The sequence below is a fragment of the Oncorhynchus kisutch genome, linkage group LG4 (genome assembly GCF_002021735.2).
Source record: "Oncorhynchus kisutch isolate 150728-3 linkage group LG4, Okis_V2, whole genome shotgun sequence".
NCBI classification, from domain to species: Eukaryota; Metazoa; Chordata; class Actinopteri; order Salmoniformes; family Salmonidae; genus Oncorhynchus; species Oncorhynchus kisutch.
In genome coordinates, this window is record NC_034177.2 from 24,612,859 (window position 1) to 24,638,925 (window position 26,067).

At 44.6% G+C, this 26,067-nt stretch overlaps 1 protein-coding gene across 2 annotated transcripts in view; it reads left to right on the forward strand.

Moving 5' to 3' along the window:
• LOC109889299 (zinc finger protein ZFPM1-like) overlaps positions 1-26,067 on the forward strand; it is a 90,514-nt gene that overhangs the window by 53,212 nt on the left and 11,235 nt on the right. For both annotated transcript variants that reach the window (XM_020480632.2, XM_020480633.2), the window contains exon 4: positions 10,317-10,450. In XM_020480632.2, the coding sequence (XP_020336221.1) occupies positions 10,317-10,450 (134 nt within the window). The remainder of the gene's footprint in view (positions 1-10,316; positions 10,451-26,067) is intronic.

A 26,067-nucleotide genomic window follows, 5' to 3' on the forward strand; every position in this document is an offset into this window, starting at 1 on the left:
CAAGTTACCACCAGCAAAAGCTATGACGTTGAAATGCCTATTTACTCTGTTCCAACTCACTGCATAATCCACTGTCTTATCAGCCCAGCCAGACAATTTATAAACTAGATTTCCACTACAAAAAGCATTACCTACATTATCTACATTATCTCCCATTTCTTTTAAACTAGCAATTGTTTTTCAATAGCGGAGAATTGCATAAACCTTGCGGTCTTTCGCTCTGACATTTACAACATTGTTTCAGTATTGAAATTTAATCTCCAGCTGCCTCATAATAATGAATGTGTCTGGTCAGCAATCGGGATGAGACAGACAGGCAGGCAGCTTTTTTCAGCCAGTCGAAATCATAAATCAGCATCATTTTTAAGGATATGTACAAAGAAATGTCAATAAAAAACTGTTAAAATTAAACGAAAGGCAGCTAGTTTGCAGTCTTTCCAGCTTCAGTTTGAAGTGATTGTGGTAGCTGTGTTGTTGGCCAGCTCCTTGGAACAACAGTTTCCTGACTAGAGAGCACATATGCCAGGCGAAATAGATGTATCCAAATAAATGTCACTAGAAAACAGCTTAAACAAAAGCAGCTACTTGCTGTTATTCTGGCTGCACTGTTTGACGTGACTGTAAGTTAGCCGTAGTTGGCTAGTTAGCAAGCAAAGGATAAGAACAATACCAGCCAGTATTGCAATGGAATATTTAAAACGAACGAATAGATAAAAAATGTTTTTTTTTGTCAATCATTATTTGAATATGTTTAACCCATTGTATAAAAGTGATAATGCCCTCGAAGCTGGTGTTTGGATGATATATTGGCACGGTTTGCTGGCCCTCGACTTCGCCTCAGGCCTATCGACACCCGTGCCAATATATCCTCCAAACACCGGCTTCTTGGGCATTCTGACTTAAATACATTTTAGATGTGTATGAAATATATATATATATTTTTTTTGCAAAAGTTTATATATACATTGTTTAGCTGGAATGGAATGTTCGTATGCTCTACATTTTAACTCGGTGTGTGGCTATGATATTTACTTTTTGAAGAAAGAAAATAGGCTTTTTTATTTTCCCTCTGATCTGGTTGGCAGCGACTGTGGTTGTGTACAGACAGCCTGTTATCTGAGGGGGAGCAGAGGTGCCCAGCATTAGACGGTTAACTCCCGTCTCTACTGCTTGTCTGTACTGGATCTCTAGGGGTAGGGCTTTGGACTAGGCTTGAGGGGATGGGGTGAGGGAGTGTGTTTCACCCTATGGGGTAAGTTCAGGAATGTAGATATGAGGAGAATATTGATCTCTTGATATGTTCTCAAGCATCCACAGTAGAATGATGTACAGAAAGCTAATCACTCCTTGTATTTTGGTTATTGTTTCTTGTAACATTTCTATTGTAGTAGATGATTTTCTCACTCATTATCACTGGCTCACATTCTCATAGGATTGTGTCCCCTTTCTCTATGCCAATTGGACCTGTTGATGCTGTAGAAGTGTACAGTTAACTGTGTTGGTGGCCTGGCCTCCTGTAGGCCTGTGTACATATTATAGAGGTTCCACACCTGCTCTGTCTCTACTGTAACCTTGGTTGGTGCGGTGGACCGTGGGACTGCTGTGGTTGAAAAGAAACTGCAACGGCAACCCAATGTGTGTCACATAAACCATTCTAGGCTGCTTGTGTTTGTGTGAGGCTGACTGTCACTCTGCCATCAAAGGCAAATGAGCTCCCTCTTTAATCTGTTCCTGTGAATAAATATGGTAGCCATTACATGTCTCACTGTGGTATAATGAGCTCACTATTTAATGATGGACCTGCTTTAGTTTATTTATCTATAATGAAGGAGCTAGCTAATCCTCAACTCCCCCCTCTATCTATGTTCCCTCTTCTCTCTCTCTCTCTCTCTCTCTCTCTCTCTCTCTCTGCCTTGTCTCTGTGTCACTCTGTTCCCCTCGTGATGATTGATAGGCGAGGGGTATAATCTAAAGGAACATTTCTCACTGCTGTCCCGGCCCTATCAGCCCAGCTGCTCCCATCGCCGATGTGTTAGCGCCTGCTGCCCGAGACAGTGCCATGGTGATTACGACCCTATCAGACGCCTGGCTTCTCTGCAGTGCTAGCCCACATCCTGTCCTTCGTACCACGCGTTTCAGTTTGTTCTTTCCCCCTCCTGTCCTCTATCTCTCCCCTGCCAGACTCACACCAGCTTCCCACTCCAGCTCACTGCTCCATTATGTAGTGTAGGTTTTTAGATCTGATGTATGTGGTGACCCTGTCACATGTACTGTGGTGAGCTTGGAGAGGGTGACTGACTGGCCATCTTGGATTGTGGTGTAGCTATTTCTCATCTCAGTATGTTCTGATATGGATTGTTGGCTTGGTGTGCCCAAATGGAAGTATCTCTGGAATGACTGAATGTCCATGCAGAACCTCCTCCACTGTGAGTCGATGAATTAGCACCAGGAAATGGGCATTTCTGACACTTTTTTCATGTTCTCCTCTCACAAAAGCTCAATTTCCTCATACAGTAGGTTTCTCTCACATGGCTGTTAATACTGTAGGAGCAAAGTAGCCATTTTAGGAAGTGGAACAGGAGAGGACTCAATTGTCTCTCCTCCGTTACTGGTACATCCTTTTGCTTACCCATGATTACTGTATATTACAGGAAGCCACTATTATGTTTAAACGTTGTTGGCTGTTTTTAGACAGACACAAACCTGCACTATCATTAAATAGCACCTTAGGCCTTCTAACTTTAGCTAGTGAATCTGAACATGGCCCTGACTGTAAAGCTTCATTCTCTAATATCAACTTTTCAGGTTTCTTTCCAAGTCTACATCCTGACACAGCTATGATTGAAATGTCCTTCATGAAGCCAGAAGGAGTTGTTGAAGTAGAGTTAATGATTGAATTAATTATCGAAGTCACATACCGTACAATTAATTTTGTGGCTTTGCCCGAGTCTTTTTTTCCTCCATCTATGCGGAGAGAATGTCGAGAAACATTTTCTAATTAATTTATGTGTGATTATCAGGAGAGTTTCTTGAAGGTCTCCACTTTCAATTTATGAAAGGGTAGCAGTGGAGTTAGGGGAGGCTGGAAGAGATGGAGGCAAACACACACACACGCACACTCACTCACTTGCACACACATTCTTTCTTTCTCTCTCTCTCTTTAAAGGGGAGTTTTGGTACAGCTCAGGGGTAGCAGTGGAGTCTTGATCAGATCTAACCCTTCTCCCCTGTCTGTGACCCTCCAGTCATACTGCTGCCCTCGGCCCTAACAATGTTGCTCTGTTTCACAGCTCTCTCTGTTGGTACAGTACAGCCTCCTGGAGACAGAGAGGCATGGGTACACTTAGAAATAAAGGGTTTTAAAATACTTATTTGCCTGTCCCCATAGGAGAACCCTTTTTGGTTCCAGGGGGAACCATTTTTGGTTCCAGGTAGAACCCTTTTGGCTTCCAAGTAGAACCCTCTGTGGAAAGGGTTCTACCTGGAACCAAAAAGGGTTCTGCAAAGAGTTATCCTATGGGGACAGCTGAATGACCATTTGTTAGATAGCACCTTTTTTTCTAAGAGTAGAACATTTAACCGAGCCACTATTTATGATGACATGGTATTCTTTACATTACCTTGGGCTCCCTGCTGGCTGTGTTTTTAGAGTGATAAAGTAGCCTATACTTAAAGCATAAGCGCTGCATAAGAGAACGCTACAGTACTAGTCGTGTATCTCTATCACAGGCTCTTATCACAAATAAACGTATTCAACCACTGGGCTTCTGAACTCAAAATGAAGTTTTGCATGTGAATGTCAGCATTCTTCACATTTCTGTCTGTATTCTCAGGGGTACATTTTGTCAACACTGCCTTGCCAACTTTGGGCTTACACATATTTTTCCCCATTTTGTTTTAAATTACTTGATCTTATTTAACATATTTGGATTTTGCATGTTCGGCATCTGCTCTTTCCTAGTGTATGTATTTTGCAGATAAAAGTTCAGCAGTGCAGTTAAGAGAAATTAGTTGGGTAAACAGTTGTAAATGTCAATGATAAAGTTCTGTTGAAGCTCATCTGATTAGCTTGGCGTCGCAGGTGTCTTATCTTTGCTGTGCAACAGAGTGTAAAATGGAAATTATTGCGTCCTGAGCATGAGAAATTTGTATTTTTTCAACTGAACCGATGCTGGACCCAAGGGACTGTGTTAGACCATAACGTTTCTATATCCTGACTGGAGTAGTGGGTTCGCTTTCTTTCTCTCTATCTCTCTCTCACTCTCTCACAGACACTCATATTGTGACTGTTAGCTCTGATGGTCTCTCCAAGCCTGCACCGTAGGGCTGCTGTGTACCGGTAGTGGCCCATCTCTTTTCCTCAGTTGTGAGGTGCAGAGCAGAGAGGGGGAGCCTCCATGCTGAGTGAGTAGGGGAGAAAGCTCAGGGATTTGTCATTCAGCAGAGGTTAAACCCCAGCTATTAGTGTGGGGTCGGAGTGCGGCCCTGATAAAGACTTCCTGTTGTACTGTGTCAAAAAATCAATGGCTTCGCAGCGATGTGCTAATTTGATATCAACAATAGCCTTTTAAAAAATCAATTAGCCCTGATAGAGGAGACGATGATGTTGGGGAATAGGGGAGATCCTGCTACAGAGGGTTGTGTAACTATTTTTTACGCATTGAGATCCAATCAGATGACTGAGTCCTTTTGAGCATGCTCGACTCCCATAGGATGGTGCAGATGATCATGCGTGTTGTTTTGCAAACGTGACGACCAGCACAACGCTACGTTAGGTTGGCCTGTTGTAATGTTGATGTAAGATTGGTGATGTCATTAATTGCCCAATACCTCAAAGTTCTTGTCCACCTGAACAATTTCATAGACAATGAACTACTACACAAAGACAGGTGTGTCCAGTATGTTGAGAATGAATAGATAAGTGTAAGCTATGTATTTGACCAGGAAGTGCTACTGTATCTCTTTCTCATAACATTGTTTGGGTTATCAAGGCTGAGCTCCAGTGCCCCTACAGGACTGTACTGTAAACTACAGTTGTAGGTATTATGTTAACATGGTATAACTAACAACCCCTTTGAATGATCCATGGTGGTGTTGGTTTAATCATAGGGACATGTAAGGGGCAGAATCCCACTGTTCACTGCCATCATGTCAATCTGACAGACTTGTAAAACTACTTTCAGGTGTCTGTTAGCACGTATGTCTTTTACATAGCTTGAATGGGATGTTTATGCTGCGAAAGTTGGAAATTACCACAAAAATCCACTTGAACGGCCCTCAAACTGGTCATTCAAGTGGGAAACTTGCTTATCATCCTGATCTCCCACTTCTCCCACATGCTGACCTCAATAACAGCATTTTCGGCAGTTAAATGCAACAACAAAACGTTATTTATGAAAAAGCAATCTATTAATATGGGTTTTGAACACTATAATTTGTTTACAATCACGATAGCTGTACCTTTACTTTATGGTTAATGCAGCTTCCTGGCCATTAGCCAATTGGCATTTCTCAATGAGGTCAAAGCACGTGAATGCATACAACTTGTGTTTACGACTTCACAACTGGTAAATTCCCACCTCTTGCTTGGTTACGAACACAGCATTACCTGAAGGTTTCTTTGTTCCTCTTGAAGGATTCAGAGAGGAAGTGGATTTGCGTGAATCTGTTAAATTGCCCATGTGCCATGAGGTCACAATCCCTCAGGGTCTTAAAGAAAATAACACATCTAAACATGTGAAACAAATAGATTTTTTTATACAAATGTATGACCTCGCTTTTGCTGTATTCTCCCTCCAGTACTCCCTCTTCCTCCTAAACTCCCTCTATCCCCCTCTGTCTACTCATCGGGTAATTGCATTAGTCATTTCATTAACGATAGGGTGATTGTTTTATTGTCTGCTGTTGTAAAACGGACAGGACGCCCCAGTGGCTGGTGAAGCAGCCATATTGATAAGGCTTTGTGTGGACACTGCCAGAGTGGAGCTCTATTGATAAGGCTGGCTGATAGGTCTGTGTGGACTGTGGTGCAGGATCCCTATTGATTAAGCCTGGTCCTGCCTGTGTTTTGTGGGCACTGTCTGTGGTCCGGGCCGTGGATATTCTTGAGGTCTGCTGTGCTGTGCATAGAGATGGTTTAGAGGCAAGGAGAGGGGCCAGCATATCAAGTGGAGTGGCCAAGCAGCAGGGCAATGAACAGGGCTGTGGGGCTGTAGAGATGGTGTAGAGCCTCTACAGAGGGGCCAGTATCAGGCTGAGAGGCGAGTGCAGGGCATTGAGCAGAATTGATAAGAACCCCAGGTCATTATGGGGGTTTGTGGTGTGCGGTAGTGGTAGTGGTAATTAGCAGGGATTAGAACGGTAGGAGGCCCTGCGTAGCGTAGCACCGTGCTAACCTGTAGGGATTACCCATGTGCAGTGATTAAAATGGGCCTCATGATCACTCCTCAGTGGGAGGATGAAGCTGATCTTGATTTTTAAGCCACCTGTTGGATGGTGTGCCCTCGCGGCTGACCGTGCGTCGGCAACTTAGAGCTGGGACCTCCCATCCAGGTTACCTCCCTGTGTTACAGTTGGCAGAGAGCGGGGAATGGGGCTTGGCTGATCATGGAAGGATGATGGAATATTTTTAGGTTCTAAACACCAACACTCAGTGTGGTCTCTGTATTTTTTCACAAAGGTAAAATCCCAGCAGACAATTTCACAATTAGGTTAATGGTGGTGTTCATGCTGATAAGGCATCATGTGACCGAGGCCAGCCAATATCAGGGCAGCAGACTGGACATTGATGGAGTGTTGAGATTAGTTGGTCAGTGTGATCTGGCCAGGGGTGCTGGGAGATAGGCCTGGACACTGGACTTCAGCCTCGCTGATGTGGACAGGAGACTTACACAAACACATCAAACGTATGCGAACCACATGTTTGACTCCGTTCTATGAATTCCATTCCCCACATTACAATGAGTTCCCCACATTACAATGAGTCCGTCCTCCTATAGCTCCTTCCACCAGCCTCCACTTAGTAACAAACTCATACGCTTGATTTGTTCCAATCTCCTTCTCACTACTGCTCCTTCATTTTCCCCCTCCTTCCCACTCCTCCCTCTGTCTCTATCTCCCCCTCTCTCTCCTCCACCCCTCCCTCTCTCCCTTCCCCCCTCCTTTCCTCCCCCTCTCTTTCTCCCACTCTTGGCTGTGGGAAAGCCATTTTTATCAGCATCTGTCTGTTGTTCTCTGGTGGGGATAGATACAGAGAAGATAGATGAGTGTTTTGACATAGAGAGTGTTAGACAAACACTCTTATCAGCCTGGCACTTTAGCCCGACCCCCGAAAGAGAAGCTGAACCATGGAGGAGGAGGGAGGGGGGCGACGGGGGGGCACAGAGCAACAGAATCAACATGGAGGGAGAGGGACAGCTGAACGTGGTGTTAAACAGCAGGTTCCAATGGTACTGCACTGTAGAGCACCATGGCTATGGGGGCTGTGTCATAGGACAGCTTACTGTAGGTACTGGACTAAGTGAATTTCAAGATTCCTTTCCTAATCATTCCTTCTTGAGATATGTGTTTTTGTTTAAGCTTTTGAGATCCTACCTTTGTGATCCTACTTTTGAGAGTCTGCTCTGTGGGATTGTAAGGGATATGAGTGTGATAGTGAAGGGCTCTCCTCCTCAGTGGCCTGAGGCTCCCTCTGTCCAAGTCTCACACTAATGCCTTGACTCCCATGTCTTTTTCTTAGTTATCTCCTAAGAGGAAGTACAAAAGTTTGCTTGGTTTTGGCCAACTCCTGCTCAGTCCACTCTGTGCTCAAGGCAACACCACACCCCCCCTAGTGTTGGAATCATCAGAGCTCTGGCCATGACATGACATAGATTAGGGATGGGCAATTTTGATGGGACACAAAAAAATCTGTACTCATTATGAGGGGGCCGCAGTACCTCGCAGGTCTATGTACCCACATCCATCCCCACACATGCAGTCAACTGATTTGTGCAATCAATAAATTTTTTGCAGTTAAACTACTTTACCCACTTAAAGGTTTTTCACGCTCAACAGTTTCCCGTGTGTATTAAGAATGGTCCACCATCCAAAGGACATGCAGCCAACTTGACACAACTTTGGGAATTGAGGCTGTACTGAGGGTAGGGGGGGGGGGGTGAATAATACTGTGAAATTGTGAAAATGCTGATAATGCCCTTTTAGTGTAAGAGCTGTTTGAAAAGATCTCCTGAAATTTCTGCCTTTTTTGGTGGGATTAAGCTTAGTTAATAGACAAATAAGAAAGAGTTCCAAACCTCTCAGCCAATAACAGCTAGTTTTCAGTTTTCTCCTCCCCACTCAGACCACTCATAAACGTCTGCATTGGACCTTTAACTACAAGCATTATATCAGTAGTCAGGGCCGGCAGTAACCTTTTGGGGCCCTAAGCGAGTTTTGTTTTGGTCTCCCCCCACCTCGCGGGAAAAACATTATACTGGCCCCGGTCTTGACGGCAGATATATATTTTTAAGATGTAAAGTTAATTTCCTGTAATTGTACACATTTAAGGCTTAGAGACATTTTCTGGGCGTTCATAAACTCAACAGCGTTGTCACGTTGTCCGTTCGTAAATTGAGAGCGTTTCACTATCGGAGCGTTCAGAGAGCACACTGGGCGTGCTCTGGCCGAGGAGTAGGATTGATTCGAGCGTTCTGTTCTAACAGCAGCAGTCAAGCACCCACGCTAGTTGGCTAGCTTGCTAGCTACTTCCAGACACAAATGAGAGAACAGTTAACTCTGACCATTTTACTTGCCCAGCAGAGCTGGTTAGGCTGTTTTTATGTTATCCAAAACATTGGTGACTGCTGTGCTGCTGGCAACAATTTAATTACGCTTTTTTGCCAACGTTTACTGACACTGGCCATATTCAATGGGTGTTGAGCGTTTGTAAATTTGTCTGCGCTCGACCAGCTACGTCTATCGACAGTTGTCGCAGTGACATCATGAACATTCTATTGAAATGGCTACTTGCATAGGAGTGTCTTTTGTTTAGACATGTAGCTAGCTAGCTAAACAATGAACCTAAATCCAAACTCATAACATTACTAGCCTGCGTAAATCTGATGGTAGCTAACCAACCAGGTTCAATGTTAGCTAGCTAACATTAGGCTATAACTAGCAATGCAAATGGCTCTGAGATATGAATAATATTACGACACAGATCATACATGTAACATTAGCTAGCAAGCCAGCCAGCTAATGTTAGCTAGCTAGCTAACAGTGCACTTTAACTTGACAAAATGTAGCTAGCTAGACTCTCTTACCCATATACATGGATGGACGCTTCACCCTCTCTGTCACGGAGGCCATGGTTGCCCTTAGTTTGAAGATGTAATCCGGAGACAGGCGTTTTATACAACACAGCCTTCTGTGTGTTCTCTTTTTGACTATGTCTGCATATTTGCAATCAAATGCCAAAGTTTTCTCCATCTCCTTAGCTGTCATACTCTAATTCCACCGTGCATTCCACTGATTTCAAAGCTCGGTCCTCCAGAAAGTGGAGAGTAACACTTATGCAGTTCTACTACGTGATATCTTTTAAAAAATCCTCATTAGAAAGGGTTACCTACACATACTGACCAGCTCATATTATAGACAGATTGCGTGCTACATGGCAGACCAATCCGAACTCATCTCTCGGCATGTCCAGCCCACTCATTATCTCAGCCAATCATGGCTTGTGGGAAGGTTGCTGTCTTTTACGTGGCTAAACCAACTAGCTAAACCAACATAATTTAATATTTATATTTACAGATAACATACACGTTTGTTATTAAGGCACATGAAAGTTCACATATTCCAGAAGGCATTTCTGCCAAAAAACGCATTTTGATAAAAAATTAAAAGTTTACATTCAAATGGCTCTCCTGATAAGTAGTGATGCGTGACATACGCCTAGATTTCTGAAACAAGTCACATATGATATCTGAAAGTGACTAACAAAATGAATGGGGGCTCCCTGGAGTTCAGGGTCCCTGGGCACTTGCCCTGCATACTTGGTCAGTATTTGGCCGTGATTACTTAAGTTTAGATAGCTGGCTAGACTAACTTACCAATTAAAAAATGGTTAGCTGCACATGGCTAATTGAACAACTGTCAGTAACTGATATAACAATAGAAAACTGCTGATGCACCTTGTCTATTCTACTATTATAACTATCAACAGTAAATTGAGACACAACTGAGTTGGTTTTGTATGGCTTTGTATCTTGTTTGCTCGTGGGACCTGGGAGACTTATTCGCTCTCTCTTCTCTTTCTTCTCTCATTCTCTCTGTAGATGACCTGGAGCTAGGTGACGATACTGCTGGCCCCAAGGTTCTGGCCCGCAGAGACCTCACCACTGACACACTATGGGGACCATACACTGGGATCGTCCAATCAGAAGAGACTGGAGATGACCAGGTGCCAGAGGTGAGGGTTCAAAGTGCATGGAGGTAGAGGTTAAAGGTCAAGGGTCGGGAAGGAGGTTGGTCAATGGATCAGTAAATTAATAAAATGCCTTATCAATCATAGATCGGTGTGTGTGCATGATTCTATTACCACATTAACAATCACTATGTAGATTTGTGTGCTTCAATGAGCAGTATTTCTGGAGTTTGACTATAGGTATGAAAAGCTAGCATAAAGTTTTCAACAGCTGAGTCAGTCACTGAAATCATCTTTGACTGTAACAATGTTGTTAACTAACCAGCTACCTACTTAGTGCTGCACACATAATGTTTAATCTTTCAACAAAAGCTAGCGAGCTACTGTAACTTGTAGTACTAATGCTTAACTTATTGTGAGTTTTCATGAAGCAGCTGTTCTTCTGCCACTGTCACGATCGTTATATAAATAATCAGACCAAGGCGCAGCGTGTGTAGAGTTCCACATATTTATTACAGTGAAACTTAAAAAACAACAAAGAATTAACGAACGTCCAGTACGTAGCGCACATAGGCACTAAACAAACCAATATCCCACCACGCAGGTGGGAAAAGGGACACACTAAGTATGATCCCCAATTAGAGGCAACGATATTCAGCTGCCTCCAATTGGGAACCATACTCACACACCAACATAGAATTAAAATAACTAGAGAAAAAACCTAGTCACGCTCTGACCTATTACACCATAGAGAACCCTGAGGGCTCTCTATGGTCAGGGCGTGACAGCCACGAGTCATTGCAGTAGCCTGAGTCAGCTGCTGTGTTCAGCTGATCCAACAATTACGATCTTGGAGAAACATGCTGATCTACGGTGTGATTTCTAAAAACAGGCAGATCCTCTTAATTGTGGGGCTGCATGTCTACAGCTTCAGTGTAATTTAAACAGGCTAAGCAAGCTTTTTATGTCAGTGAAGGAAGGGCTAGCTATAAGGGCTTTAAGCGAGACCCAGATGCAGATGGAAACAGATCATGGCGTGACAGTACCCCCCCTCTCTAGGGACGCCACCTGGCGTCCTACCTGAGTGCATACCTGGCTGACCGGGGTGTCGGCGGTGAAAATCAGCAATGAGGGTCGGGTCCAAGATGACTTTAGCCGTAACCCAGCACCTCTCCTCCAGGCCATAACCCTCCCAGTCAAACAGGTACTGGAAACCCCACCCCGTGGTCGAACCCTCAGGAGGCATCTCACCTTCACGCTGCCTGGCCATCATTGACACGGGGGAGGGAGGGGCCTAGAAGCAGGAGACAGAGGGCAGTGAGACAAGGGTTTAATCCTGGAAACATGAAAAGTAGGGGGAACACCGAGGGTACGGGGCAACAGCAGACGGACAGCAGTGGGACTAATGCCTCTAGAAATGGGGAAAGGACCAATGAAACGCAGGGGAAGGTTTACTGGAGTCTACCCAGAGGGGTAGGTCCCGAATAGACAGCCATACGCTCTGCCCGACAGCGAGGAGCCAGAGTCCGGTGGCGGTTCTCCAGGTATTGTCGACAAGCGGTGGTCTTGAGAAGAGCCGCCCTAGCTCTTTTCCAGGTACGCTGACAGCAGTGGATGAACATCTTGGCTGAAGGTACGTTGACCTCAACTTCTTGCTCTGGGAAGAGCGGGGGCTGATACCCCATGGAGCATTCAAAAGGGGATAGTCCAGTAGCCGAGCAAGGGAGAGTGTTCCTGGCATATTCCACCCAGACCAGTTGCTGTCTCCAGGTGGTGGGGTTACTGGCAACCAGACACTGGAGTGCCGTCTCCATATCTTGATTGGCTCGCTGCGACTGGCCGTTACAGTGGGGATGAAACCCAGAGGACAGACTGGCTGACGTTTTGCACCCAATAAGAGTGCCTTCCAGAATTGGGATGAGAACCGAGGACCCCGGTCTGAGACAACGTCAACCGGGAGTCCATGGATATGGAAGACATGCTGCACCATAAGCTGGGCCGTCTCCTTGGCTGAAGGTAACTTAGGAAGAGGGATGAAATGGGAGGCCTTGGAGATTCTGTCCACCGGTGTTACCGTCTGACGGAGGAAGCCCAGTGACGAATTCCAGAGGAATATGGGACCAGGGGTGATGAGGGACAGGAAGTGGCTGTAGGAGGCTAGACGGAGCTTGCCACGGAGTCTTGCTTTGCGCGCATACCATGCATGCGGCGAAGAAGGTCGATACTTCAGGGACCATGGTAGGCCAGCAGAAGCGTTGACGGAGGAAAGCCAGGGTCCGATGAGTACCAGGATGACAGGTAAGCCTGGAGGAGTGAGCCCATTCTAGGACCTGAGACCAGACCTCATCAGGCACAAGTATACGGTTAGCTGGGCCCCCCGCAGGGTCCGATTGGGAACACTGAACCTTGCGGACCAGAGCCTCAATTCCCCAAACAACAGAAGCCGCCAAGCAAGAGGCAGGGAGGATGGTCTCAGATTCAGAGGGAATGGCAGTGGAACTGTATAGACGGGAGAGAGCATCCTGCTTCAGGTTTTTGGACACTGGGCGGTAGGAGATGGTGAAATTGAACCTAGTAAATAACAGAGCCCACCGGGCCTGCCTGGAATTAATGCGCTTGGCTGTGCTGAATGCTGTCTTCCACTCATCTCCTTCGCGTATCCGAACCAGGTGGTAGGCATTCCAAAGATCCAGCTTGTAAAAAAATGGTGGCTTCCTGGAGAGGTTCAAAAGCCGAGGAGAGGAGTGGTAGGGAGTAACTATTCTTAATCGTAATATCATTAAGACCCCGGTATTCAATACACGAACGCAGGGGCTTGTCCTTCTCCACAAAGAAAAACCCTGCACCGGCAGGAGAAGCAGACGGACGGACAGCCCCAGTAGCCAGAGACTCCTCTATGTACTCCCCCATGGCCTTGGTCTCCGGCCCAGATAGAGAATGTAGCCTACCGCGAGGTGGTGTGGTGCCTGGGGGAGATCAATGGCACAATCATGAGGACGATGCGGGGGAAGAGAAGTAGCCCGTGCCTTGCTGAAAACTTCCAGGAGGTTGTGGTAATCTGTGGGCCGGTAGAGAAATCCGAGACTTGACATAAGCCCTGAGGAGCCTGTCTCGGGGAAGGCTGTGCTGCTTTGAGGCAATGGGAATGGCAAAACAGACTCCAACCCAAGATTGAACATGTGGTCCAATCAATAACGTGGTTGTGTTTTTTTAAGCCATAGAAAATCTCAAAACAACTGGAACATGGGGAGACTCAATGAGAAGCAGCTGTATAGCCTCACTGTAATTTCCTGAAACCCGAAGATTAACAGGAACAGTGCTGTGGGTAACTCTGCCAATGGAGCTTCCGTCCAGTGCTCTAGCGTCCATGGAAACAGAGAGAAGTTGAGTGGGAATACCTAATTCAGAAACTAGAGTAGCATCCATAAAACTCTCATCTGCCCCAGAGTCAATGAGCACCCGTAGAGATTTAGACTGGTCTCCCCACAGCAGTATAACAAAGGAGGGAGTCCGGTTAATGGGATTAAGAAGATTCCCAGTCTGGCTCACCAGAGTACTTGTGCCTACTATAGAGATGGGTCTCTTAACCTTTCTGGCGCAGGCGTTTCGCTAGCGACCCACCTCGACAACATCCAGTGAAATTGCAGAGTGCGAAATTCAAATTACAGAAATATAAATATTTAACATTCATGAAAATACAAGTGTCATACATCAAAATAAAGCTTAACTGGGCAGGTGGCTATATAATGTCGTGCAGCCCCACAGTACAGACAACTGTTGGAACTCAGCCTATGTGAACGTTTCTTAGGCGATAATCTAGCTCTGCCCAGTTGCATAGGTTCTGGAGTATCTGACTCACCCGTTGCTGATGATTCTCGGGGGAGCTCAGGTGGCTTCGGATCCTCTCTGAAAAATAGCCTTCGGGGACTTCCGGATTACTTCGAAGATGAGCGAGCCACTGCGGATGAACAAGTGTGACCCAGGTCAGACCTCCTCTCACTCCTGCGTTCCCTTAGCTGCCCATCAATTTTAATGGTGAGGGCGATGAGGAAATTGAGGTCCACCGGCTAGCTCATCCTTTATCTCCCCAGATAGTCCATGAAGGAAGGTATCAAAAAGAGACTCCGGATTCCAGGTACTTTCGGCGGCCAGCGTGCGAAAGTCAACAGCGTAGTCTGCCACACTTTGAGAATTTTTATGTAAATCCAGCAGTTTATGGGCCGCCTCGCTCCCAGATACTGGAGAATCAAAAGCCTTTCTCGCATCTACCATAAAATCCTCCAGATGACGACAATTGGCAGATTGTTGCTCCCAAACAGCCATCACCCAAGAGAGCTCCCTTCCCGACATTAGCGTAATAATATATGCTATCTTAGATCGGTCCGAAGGAAACGAAGATGGCTGTAGCTCAAAAATAAGGGAGCATTGAGAAAGAAAACCCCAGCAGATACCAGGATCTCTAGAGTATCGCTCCGGAGGAGGTAAGCAGGGTTCTCGGGGACCCGGGGAAGGCTGTACAACCTCACCACTCACAGGGGGAAAGTTTCTGAGTGGTTGGGGGTTCTCAGAGGTGGTAGGCTGCCTATGAGCTAACTCCCTGATTTGCTCCATAACAGCCTTGAACCCCTGGTCGTGGCGTTCCGTCAGGGAACGAAGCCCTTCCAGAAGGTCCTGAAGTAGCTCCTCATGCCTCCGAATGGTGGCTCCCTGCAGGGAGACAGAGTGGCGGAGCTGGTCCAGGTCTGCTGGGTCTGTCAAGGCCAGTTCGTACTATAAGGCCACAAGGCGAGACCCAGATGCAGACACAGGAGACAGATGGTTAGAGTCCAAGATGTTTATTAACAATCCAAAAGGGGGAGGCAAGAGAATGGTCGTGGGCAGGCAAAAGGTTAAAACCAGTTCAGAGGTACAGAATGACAAGCAGGCTTGAGGTCAACGCAGGCAGAATGGTCAGGCAGGCGGGAATGGAGTCCAGAAAAACAGGTGGAGGTAAAAACTGGGAGGACTAGTAAACGAGAATAGAAAAGTAGAGGCACAGGAAAACCACGCTGGTTGACATGAACATACAAGATGAACTGGCACAGAGAGACAGGAAACACAGGGATAAATACACCAGGGAAAATAAGTGACACCTGGAGGGGGTGGAGACGATCACAAGGACAGCTGAAACAGATCAGGGCATGAAACTAGCTACATTCAGAAAGTATTTATAACCCTTGACTTATTCCACATTTTGTTGTGTTGCAGCCTGAATTCAAAATGGATTAAATATATATTTTTCGCACCCATCTACACACAATACCCCATAATGACAAAGTTAAAACATGTTTTTAGATTTTGTAGCAAATTTATTGAAAATGAAATACAGAAATATCTCAAATACATGTAAGAATCACCTTTAGCAGCGATTATAGCTGTGAGTTTTTCTGAATATTTCTTGAAGAGCTTTGCACACCTGGATTGTACAATATTTGCACATTATTCAAGTTGGTTGTTGGTCATTGCTAGACAGACATTTTCAAGTCTTGACATAGATATTCAAGTAGATTTAATTCAAAACTGTAACTCGGCCACAAAGGAACATTCACTGTCTACTTGGTAAACAACAGCCTTGTGTTTTAGGTTATTGTCCTGCTGAAAGGTTAATTGATCTCCCAGTGTCTGGTGGAAAGCAGACTGAACCAGGTTTTCCTCTAAGATTTTGCATGCGCTTAGCTCCATTCCGTTTCTTATTTTTCCTGAAAAACTCCCCAGTCCGTAACAATTACAAGCATACCCATAACATGATGCAGCCACCACTATTCTTGAAAATGGAGAGTGGTACTCAGTAATGGCTTGTATTGGATTTGCCTCAAACAAAACACGTTGTATTCAGGACAAAATGTTAATTGCTTTGCCACATTTCTTTTGCAGTATTACTTCAGTGCCTTGTTGCAAACAGAATACATGTTTTGGAATATTTGTATTCTATACAGGCTTCCTTCTTTTCACTCTTTCAATTAGGTTAGTATTGTGGAGTAACTACAATGTTGTTGATCCATCCCCAGTTTTGACCTGCCTCTCTGCTCACTGAGTTAGGATGGACGCCTGCATCTTTGTAGTGGCGGGGTATATTGATACACCATCCAAAGTGTAATTAATAACTTCACCATCCTCAAAGGGATATTCAGTGTCTGCTTTTTTTATGTATACCAATCTACCAATGGGTGCCCTTCTTCGCGAGGCATTAGAAAACCTCCCTAGTCTTTCTGGTTGATTCTGTGTTTGAAATTCACTGCGTGACTGAGTGACCTTACTGATAATTGTATGTGTGGGGTAAAGAGATGAGGTTGTCATTCAAAAATCATGTTAAACACTATTATTGTCCATGCCACTTATTATGTGACTTGTTAAGCACATTTTGTTATTTAGGATTGCCATAACAAAGGGGTTGAATACTTATTGACTCAAGACATTTCAGCTTTTAATTTTGTATTAATTCCACTTTGACATTATTGGGTATTGTGTGTAGGCCATGGACAAAAAAATCTATATTTAATCAATTTTAAATTCAGGCTGTAATACAACAAAATGTGGAAAAGCCATGGGGTGTTAATACTTAAGAGCATCGCAGAGAAGTGACGTCATCTAACGTGAGACACTGCCAATCACAGCGATTATGCAAATATTAGACCTCTCACTTTTGGTCTCCACAGAACACATTAGTTGTTAAGCAACAGTTTGTTTGTCCAGATGTAACCGGTCTGTCAAAAGTTGCTAGCTCATGTCTAAATTCTGAAACTAAATACATACTGCAATTCCAACCACAAAATCTTCAATGCTGACCACACAGACCGCGTTGTGTGTGTGAGCATTGCAAAATAAATGTACACGTACAGTACCTTTGGAAAGTATTCAGACCCCTTGACTTTTTCCACATTTTGTTAGGTTACAGCCTTATTCTAGAATGAACTTTAAAAAAAATGTCCTCATTAATCTACACACAATACCCCATAATGACAAAGCAAAAACAGGTTTTTAGACATTTTTGCTAATTTATTAAAAATGAAAATGTGTGGAATGCTTATGTTACTAGCTCCTAACAATGCAGTAAAATGTCAGACAAGTACACAAATGACCCACTGTGCGTTTACGAAGAAGTGGCTTCCCTATGTCCACTCTACCATAAAGGCCTGATTTGTGGAGTGCTGCAGGGATGGTTGTCCTTCTGAAATGTTCTCCCATCTCCACAGAGGAACTCTGGAGCTCTGTCAGAGTGACTATCGGGTTCTTGGTCATCTCCTTGACCAAGGCCCTTCTCCCCCGATTGCTCAGTTTGGCCGGGCGACCAGCTCTATAGGAAGAGTCTTGGTGGTTCCAAACTTCTTCCATTTAAGTATGATGGAGGCGCTGTGTTCTTTGGGACCTTCAATGCTGCAGAAATGCTGGTACCTTTCTCCAGATCTGTGCCTCAACACACTGCTGTCTCGGAGCTCTACGGACAATTCCTTCGAACTCATGCCTTGGTTTTTACTCTGACATGCACTGTCAGCTGTGAGAACTTATATAGACAGGTTTGTGCCTTTCTAAATCATGTCCAATCAATTGAATTTACCACAGGTGGACTTCAATCAAGTTGTAGAAACATCTCAAGGATAATCTATAGAAACAGGATGCACCTGAGATCAATTTCGAGTCACATAGCAAAGGGTCTGAATAGTTTGTAAATACTGTATTTTTGTTTTTAAATTAGAGCTCTAGAAAGATGCCAGAGTTTCCGACTTGGCATTTCGAGTTGGATGACTGTTCAAAATGATTTTTCCTCGTCGGAGCTTGGTTTTTCCCGATTTTCCAGCTGTCTTGACCATTCGAAAGTCCGAGATTTCCGAGTTTCCAGTTGTTGTGAACATGGCATTGGTCCTCAAACTTGAACTCGAAATATACGTTAAGACGGCATATGCGTTGACACACCCTCATCTGATTGGTCGGGTAGGCGGGCTTTCTGAGCCGGCATACGCGTCATCACACTCCCTCATCTGATTAGTCGAGTAGACGGGCCTTTTCACTTTTGTGGCTGTGGTAACTAGTGACAACCAGTCTCTCTGGCACTGACAAGGAGTGGAATGTTAGCTAAAGAGACTGGTACTTAGACATAAACTCAGCATAAAAAGAAACAGCCCTTTTTCAGGACACTGTCTTTCAAAGATAATTCATAAAAATCCAAATAACTTCACAGATCTGAATTGTAAAGTTTAAACACTGTTTCCCATGCATGTTCAATGAACCATAAACAATTAATGAACATGCATCTGTGGAATGGTCGTTAAGACACTAATAGCTTACCGATGGTAGGCAATTAAGGTCACAGTTATGAAAACTTAGAACACTAAAGAGGCCTTTCTACTGACTCTGAAAAACAGCAAAAAAAAGATGCCTGCGTCAACGTGCCTTAGGCATGTTGCAAGGAGGCATGAGGACTGCAGATGTTGCAATGTCCGTACTGTGAGAAGCCTAAGACAGCGTTACAGGGAGACAGGATTGACAGCTGATCGTCCTGCAGTGGCAGAACACATGTAACAGCACCTGCACAGGATCTGTACAGCCAAACTTCACACCTGCGGGACAGGCACAGGAAGGCAACAACAACTGCCCGAGTTACACCAGGAATGCACTGTCCACAATAGGCTAAGGGAGGCTGGACTGAGGGCTTACAAGCTGGACTGAGGGCTTGTAAGCCAATTGTAAGGCAGGTCCACGGGTCTTCACCAGACATCACCGGCAATAACATCGCCTATGGGCACAAACCCACTGTCGCTGGACCAGACAGGACTGACAAAACGTGCTCTTCACTGACCAGTTTTGGATTTGTCTCACCAGGGGTGATGGTCGGATTCGCGTTTATCGTCGAAGGAATGGGCTTTACGCCGAGGCCTGTACTCTGGAGTGGGATCGTTTTGGAGGTAGAGGGTCCATCATGGTCTAGGGCAGTGTGTCACAGCATCATTGGACTGAGCTTGTTATCATTGGAGGCCATCTCAATGCTGTGCGTTACAGGGAAGACATCCTCCTCCCTCATGTGGTACCTTTCCTGCAGGCTCATCCTGACATTACCCTCCAGCATGACAATGCCACCAGCCATATTGCTCGTTCTGTGCGTGATTTCCTGCAAGACAGGAATGGCAGTGTTCTGCCATGCCCAGCGAAGAGCCCGGATCTCAATCCCATTGAGTACATCTGGGACCTGTTGGATCGGACGGTGAGGGCTAGGGCCATTCCCCCCAGAAATGTCCGGGAACTTGCAGGTGCCTTGGTGGATAGTGCAGTAACATCTCACAGCAAGAACTGGCAAATCTGGTGCAGTCCATGAGGAGGAGATGCACTGTAGTACTTAATGCAGCTGGTGGCCACACCAGATACTGACTGTTACTTTTGATTTTGACCCCCCCCTTTGTTCAGGGACAACATTATTCAATTTCTGTTAATCACATGTCTGTGGAACTTGTTAAGTTTATGTCTTAGTTGTTGAATCTTGTTATGTTCATACAAATATTTACACATGTTATATGGCAGTCGGGAGGAAGCAAGATCAGGTTGGACCATTCTAGCCAATAAGAGGGCAGTATTGTGTGTGAACAATAGGCACAACTCCGATATAAAGTGTTTTTTTCTCGCCACCTGCTGTAGAAGACAGTTATCCCTCTTATTTGCCTCTTCCTCTCTGATGTGACGCACACGTTTCAGTTAATTACTATAGCTCCCGCCTTGGACCAATCATTGTAATTTTGTAAACGACGGATCTCTATGGCATTCAATCATTCACTCAAGTTTCGTCAAAATCGGGCCAGTGCTGTCTGAGATATCGCTTGTGACTATCATACAAACGGACTGGTGGTTGGAGACCTATCCACAGTCCTGTATGTACTCCTCAAAGGGTTAATAAATATAGGAAGACATTACTATCACTATTGCTATGTTGTTATACCTGAATTACCATTCATGATTCTCTGAGGGACTGCTCCTCTCCTGCCTTGTCTCATCCTCATGTATCCATGAGCCTGACTGACGCATTGGTCCTGCAGCTTCTCCTTTCCTCTCCCAGCTGCAGCCCAGCCAGCCCGCCCCTGTCCTTTCTTCTCCCTAGACGTCCGCTTGTCTTTTATCTCTGCATGGCGCCATCCTCCTGGACAACAAACGCCAATGATTGATTTCTGGTTGATAGGCTCTCATTTCTAAGATTTAGTTTATTATCTGAATTGCTGAGTCCAAACACACCCATCACATATATCTGTCACTTCCTCCCTTGCCCTGCTCATCTCTTTCTCATTTTCCCTATTCTATTATGTTCAAGAAGACTACATCTCAATGGAGTTTTTCGATGATTCTCGGCTTTGACCATCTCTTTTGAGTTCTCACCCTCTGTCTCACCTCCCTCACCCCTGCTATCTGTGAGTTTAAGGAGTGAGGAGACAGACCCTCAGTATCGGGAGGAGATAGTGGGTTTAATCTCACATTCCTCCTGTGTCTCCCACTGTCACTTCACTCTCCTCCTCCCACAGTTCCCCGACAGGCCGCCAACTCAGGATTCAGTAGGGGTGAGGGTTACCCTCAGTACAGTAGATCCACCGCCACGCAGCCTTTCATCTCTATATCTGCTCGTCCACGATTGTTTTCTGCTGAGTTCTCTTCTCTCCCTCTATATGTGTAGTAGAGGCACAATTAATCTGTCTGTGCCTGATTGTTGCCATCTACTGTGTGAAGATTCAACATTGACAACCTGAACAAAATTCAAAATACCCAATTTACACAGCTAACGTTTGGTTTCCTTTGCTGTCATTGAAATAGATGTGTTACCGACCAATCTGCTTGGTTAGCCATAGTATGAAACATTGTGTGTAAGGAACTAAACAAAGGGTTACCAATTTCAAAGTGTCACCTCCTCCCTGTCCCCTCCCACCTCAGACGTGTCCCAGTGGTGGTGTCATACAGCCGGCGGCGGCCATGGTGGTGGCCGTGGTGTCTCTGGAGCCCTGGGGCTCTGCCTCTCATCACATCACAGGGTGATTTGGCACCACCAGCTTGGCCTCGCCTGTCCTTGCAGGCCTTCAGATCCATGCCAAACCTGCCTGCTCTGCTCTGCCTTCTCTGAGTAAATTTGCTTCTTATTTGGTCTGGCCAGATAAGCTATCAGTTTAATACGGGGCATACCCTTTAACACATGGAGACAAGTGTTCACTTTGAACACCAACACACAAAGCAACACTAGTGCACTCTCACACAACAAACATAGATCCTAGCTAATATTAGGCCTGTTCTTTTTTGATCCGATATAGATTTCATGCTTGATGTAGTCTTTTTTTTTCAACTCTTGAGAAAGAGGTATAAAACATGCCTGATATGGATGTTTGACTTTTGTACGGTGCATAATAATGTTTACTGATGATTTACGCCCTGTAGCCATGACATCTGTACCTATGAAATGCTTAGAAAAAAATATGGTCTCTCATCCCAATTAGACTCAAACCAGTTCACCTACCGTGCCTCCAGGGGTGTTGATGACGAACATTTAGAACATAACCTAGTGGAAATTGTATTCCTTGACTTCAGTAGCGCGTTTAACACAATCCAACCCCACCTACTGTTGGATAAGCTGGTGAATTTGGCTGTCAACTCTCTACTGATCCTACTGTTGGATAAGCTGGTGAATTTGGGTGTCAACTCTCTACTGATCAGGTGAATAAATAGTTTCCTTGTGAACCGTACTCAACAAGTGAAGTTTAACTCCGCCATCTCTACATCTAGAATGGTGAATACGGGAGCCCCTCAAGGTTGCGTACTTTCACCGATACTGTACACACTGTACACAAACGATTGTCAAGCCTCTGACTCAGCCCACAAATTCTTTAAATATGCAGATGACACCGCTGTTGTGGGTTTCCTCCACCCAGACCAAGTCTCTCTTCAAGGTTTTGACAGAGAAACTGCAGAATTTAGCCAGTGGTGTGCAGATACTTTTCTTGAAATAAATGTTAAGAAAACTAAAGAGATGGAAATTGATTTCAGAAGGAACAAAACTCCACTACACCCTACGAAGATCAATGGGGAATTAGTCGATAGAGTGACCACATAAAAGTACCTGGGAATCGAAAGAGACAATAAACGGATATTCAATGACTGTGCCTTTGCAAAGATAAAGAAATTGCAACAGAGAATGTTTTTTTACGCAAGCTGAACCATTTTAATGTTGATCGCCATATCTTACAAATGTTCTATAAATCTGCCCAGTAGAGTGTGCTGTCCTTTGGAAACATGCGAGTGCAGGACCAAGTCAATCTTCTGCACTTTATCAAGACGGCGGGAAGGATAATTGGTATGAACCAAGAATCAGCCACCAGCCTGTACACAAAACACATCCTCCTAAAACCTGAAAGCATTTTAGAAGACAGTACTCACCCACTTCACTCAAAATTCAGTTACAGCAGCACCCAGACAAGGGGAAAGAGATCTCTTCAAAATAAAATTCAAACAGATTGATATGGGGACTCTTTTATTCCAACAGCCATTAGACTGTATAAAAGATAGTCTGTTGATCCCATGAGTATACAGCATATCGCACTTTCACTTTAAATGTGTAGCTATAGCACTTTGAATTATTTTGTGTAGTTTCTGTGTTTTCCTTTTTTAAGCACATGACCAAATTAATTTTCCCCTGATGGGATAATAAAGTTGATCTGAATCTAATCAGGTTGCTTTAGATTCCTGGGAGTTTTTAGTTCAGTGAACATGTCCTCATCTCATGGCAACTGAGGTCAAATGTGTCACCTCCCTCCTGATTGGATCACACACAGATCTGATAATAATAAGTTTCTTATGATTGGATCACAAATCGATCAGATTAGGACGTTTTTTTATTCTGACTGAAGGCAAAAGATACATCATGAGACGCATAACAAGCCCCCCGTTATGTAGTGATGATTTGTTGGTAGCAAACAAGTTACGATAACTTCAGAATAACAATGCTTAAATAAGGGAAAGAGTTTAGTTCAACCTCAGTTTGATTGATACTCATCCAAACCAGCTACCGCAAGAGCAACTTAACTTACATATTGCTTTCGTTCCCCTCTCTTCCCCCTCCTGTCTTTCGCGGAAATGAAGCCTAGAGGCAGGATCCTAGAAGGAGTGTAGAGTTCAAAGCGTTATCACGCGTGGAACGTCTTTTCATCATGTTTTAGAAACAAGCGTTCGCACTAATCCCCCAATAATCTCTCCAGGAGAACTCCAGCGATAAGGCGCGCCACCCACAGCTTTCAAACACACTTTTGGGGAGTCTCTATCTCCCCCTCACTGCTCTGTCGTTCCATAGGAAGGACAAGTGAAGGTGACCACCCTCTCAATCTCTCTCTTTCTCTCTCTCTAACAGTGTTTGTTTACCTCTTGGTAAATCTCTCCAGTTGATCTGAAATGATCAACAGGGGACCGTCTACAGCACCCTACTGCACTCCACCCCCTCAAATTAGATCTGAATTAAAACGATCGCTCCAGAAGACCCAAAATCTGTGATTTAGCACTTGTCGCCCTGTTGATCGCTCCTGAATGTCTCTGATAATAAAGTGCACTGAACTATCTTGATTCTTGATGGCAGACTTGTTGAGAGCATTTCCATGTTTGATTTTAATTGGCAACAAGGCCCTAAGGTTGTGCTACAGGCCTGAGAGTTCACATAGAGCTCACAGGAGGACCAGGGAAACTTGATACTAAACCCATCATCAGACACTTCCTCACCAATCTAAATGTCTGTTCCTATGTCTTCCTGCCTCTGACATTCTCTGAGAAGTTGTGCAATAGTGAGAGGTAGGGACCAGGTGACCAAAGAAATGGACTGAGTAGAGGCAAATGGAGAGGCAAAGGGGAGAAAGAGAAATGATAGGAATGAGCATTGGAAAAAGCCAGCAAAAGAAAGAAGGCAGTGCCAGAGTGGAAGAGAGAGGGAATGGAAAGAGGTGGGAATGGAGAGATGGAGGTGATGGGGAGGGGTGCTCATTCTCATCACTCAGTCCCTGTGACTGGGATGGTATCTGCATCTCGCTGTCATCTGCGTTGGCTTCTGCGGGGTGGAGAGTAGAGGAGAGAGGAGAGAGGGAAAACCTTCCTCTATCTCTGAGGCTTATCTCCGGCAGTTCAGGAGCCCGCTTTCCAAGAGTGCCTCATTTTCAAATCTCTTATCTCGCCCGTTTTAAGTATCGCAAGTTTTATATTTTTACATGTCATTTGCATGCTGCTCATCAACCTTTTCTTAGAGGTGTCTGCAGATATGTGTGGCTGTGTGAGTGGTGTGTTTTTCTATGTTAGCTTGTTGTATATGATACATGTTTTTAGTACACTAAGCTCATGTATTAATACACACGTGTATTTGTGTAGAGAAATCTAGTGTATGGTGCGTGTGTGTTCGTACCCGTGTGTGTGTGTTAATTAGTGTGCGTGTGTGTGTTGAGAGAGAGTGTGTGTGAGAGGCGGATGAGAGTAGGTTTCTGATGTTTATCTTTCTTCCTTTTCTTCTCTGTATTTTTGGAGGATTCACAGTGACCTCTTTGTTTGGGACAGTGAGTACCCCCTCCATTCCCCCCTTTTGGGAAAGAAAACATTTCCTGTAAGGGAGAGATTGACAGAGAAGGGCAGACAGAGGGGTAGGAATGAGAAAGAGAGAGGGATGAGAGAGAGCTTGATTAGCCATACAGTACTGTAGAGAGGGAAGGATGGGAAGATTAAGAGGTAAATGGGAGGAGGGGGTGAAAGAGAGCGAGAGGAAGAAAGAGTATGAATGAAGACCAAGCCAACCGCAATGGTCAAAAGGCCTATGATGGAACTCAGTGGAAGTCAATTGAACAGGCCAGGAAAGAAGAGACACTATTCTACCTTCCTGTTCTTTTCTTCTCAGTCTGTCCAGCTGTTTCTGCTTCATACAGTACATTCAAAATCCCTTGGATGACATCATTATCCAGGATGCACATATTGAAATTGAAGATTGACCAATCAATCCATTGGTTTTCTCAGTTTCTCATGGGTCCTCAGGGAACAGTATTCTAAAGTTGCTTTAATCAACAGGGAATATTAATCCAATTATGGTAGCATTGATGTATGTATGTATGTATGTATGTACAGTGGGGCAAAAAAGTATTTAGTCAGCCACCAATTGTGTAAGTTCTCCCACTTAAAAAGAAGAGAGAGGCCTGTAATTTTCATCATAGGTACACTTCAACTATGACAGACAAAATGAGGGGGAAAAATCCAGAAAATCACATTGTAGGATTTTTTATGAATTTATTTGCAAATTATGGTGGAAAATACGTATTTGGTCACCTACAAACAAGCAAGACTTCTGGCTCTCACAGACCTGTAACTTCTTCTTTAAGAGGCTCCTCTGTCCTCCACTCGTTACCTGTATTAATGGCACCTGTTTGAACTTGTTATCAGTATAAAAGACACCTGTCCACAACCTCAAACAGTCACACTCCAAACTCCACTATGGCCAAGACCAAAGAGTTGTCAAAGGACATCAGAAACACAATTAGTTGAAGTGTACCTATGATGAAAATTACAGGCCTCTCTCATCTTTTTAAGTGGGAGAACTTGCACAATTGGTGGCTGACTAAATACTTTTTAGCCCCACTGTATGTATGTATGTATGT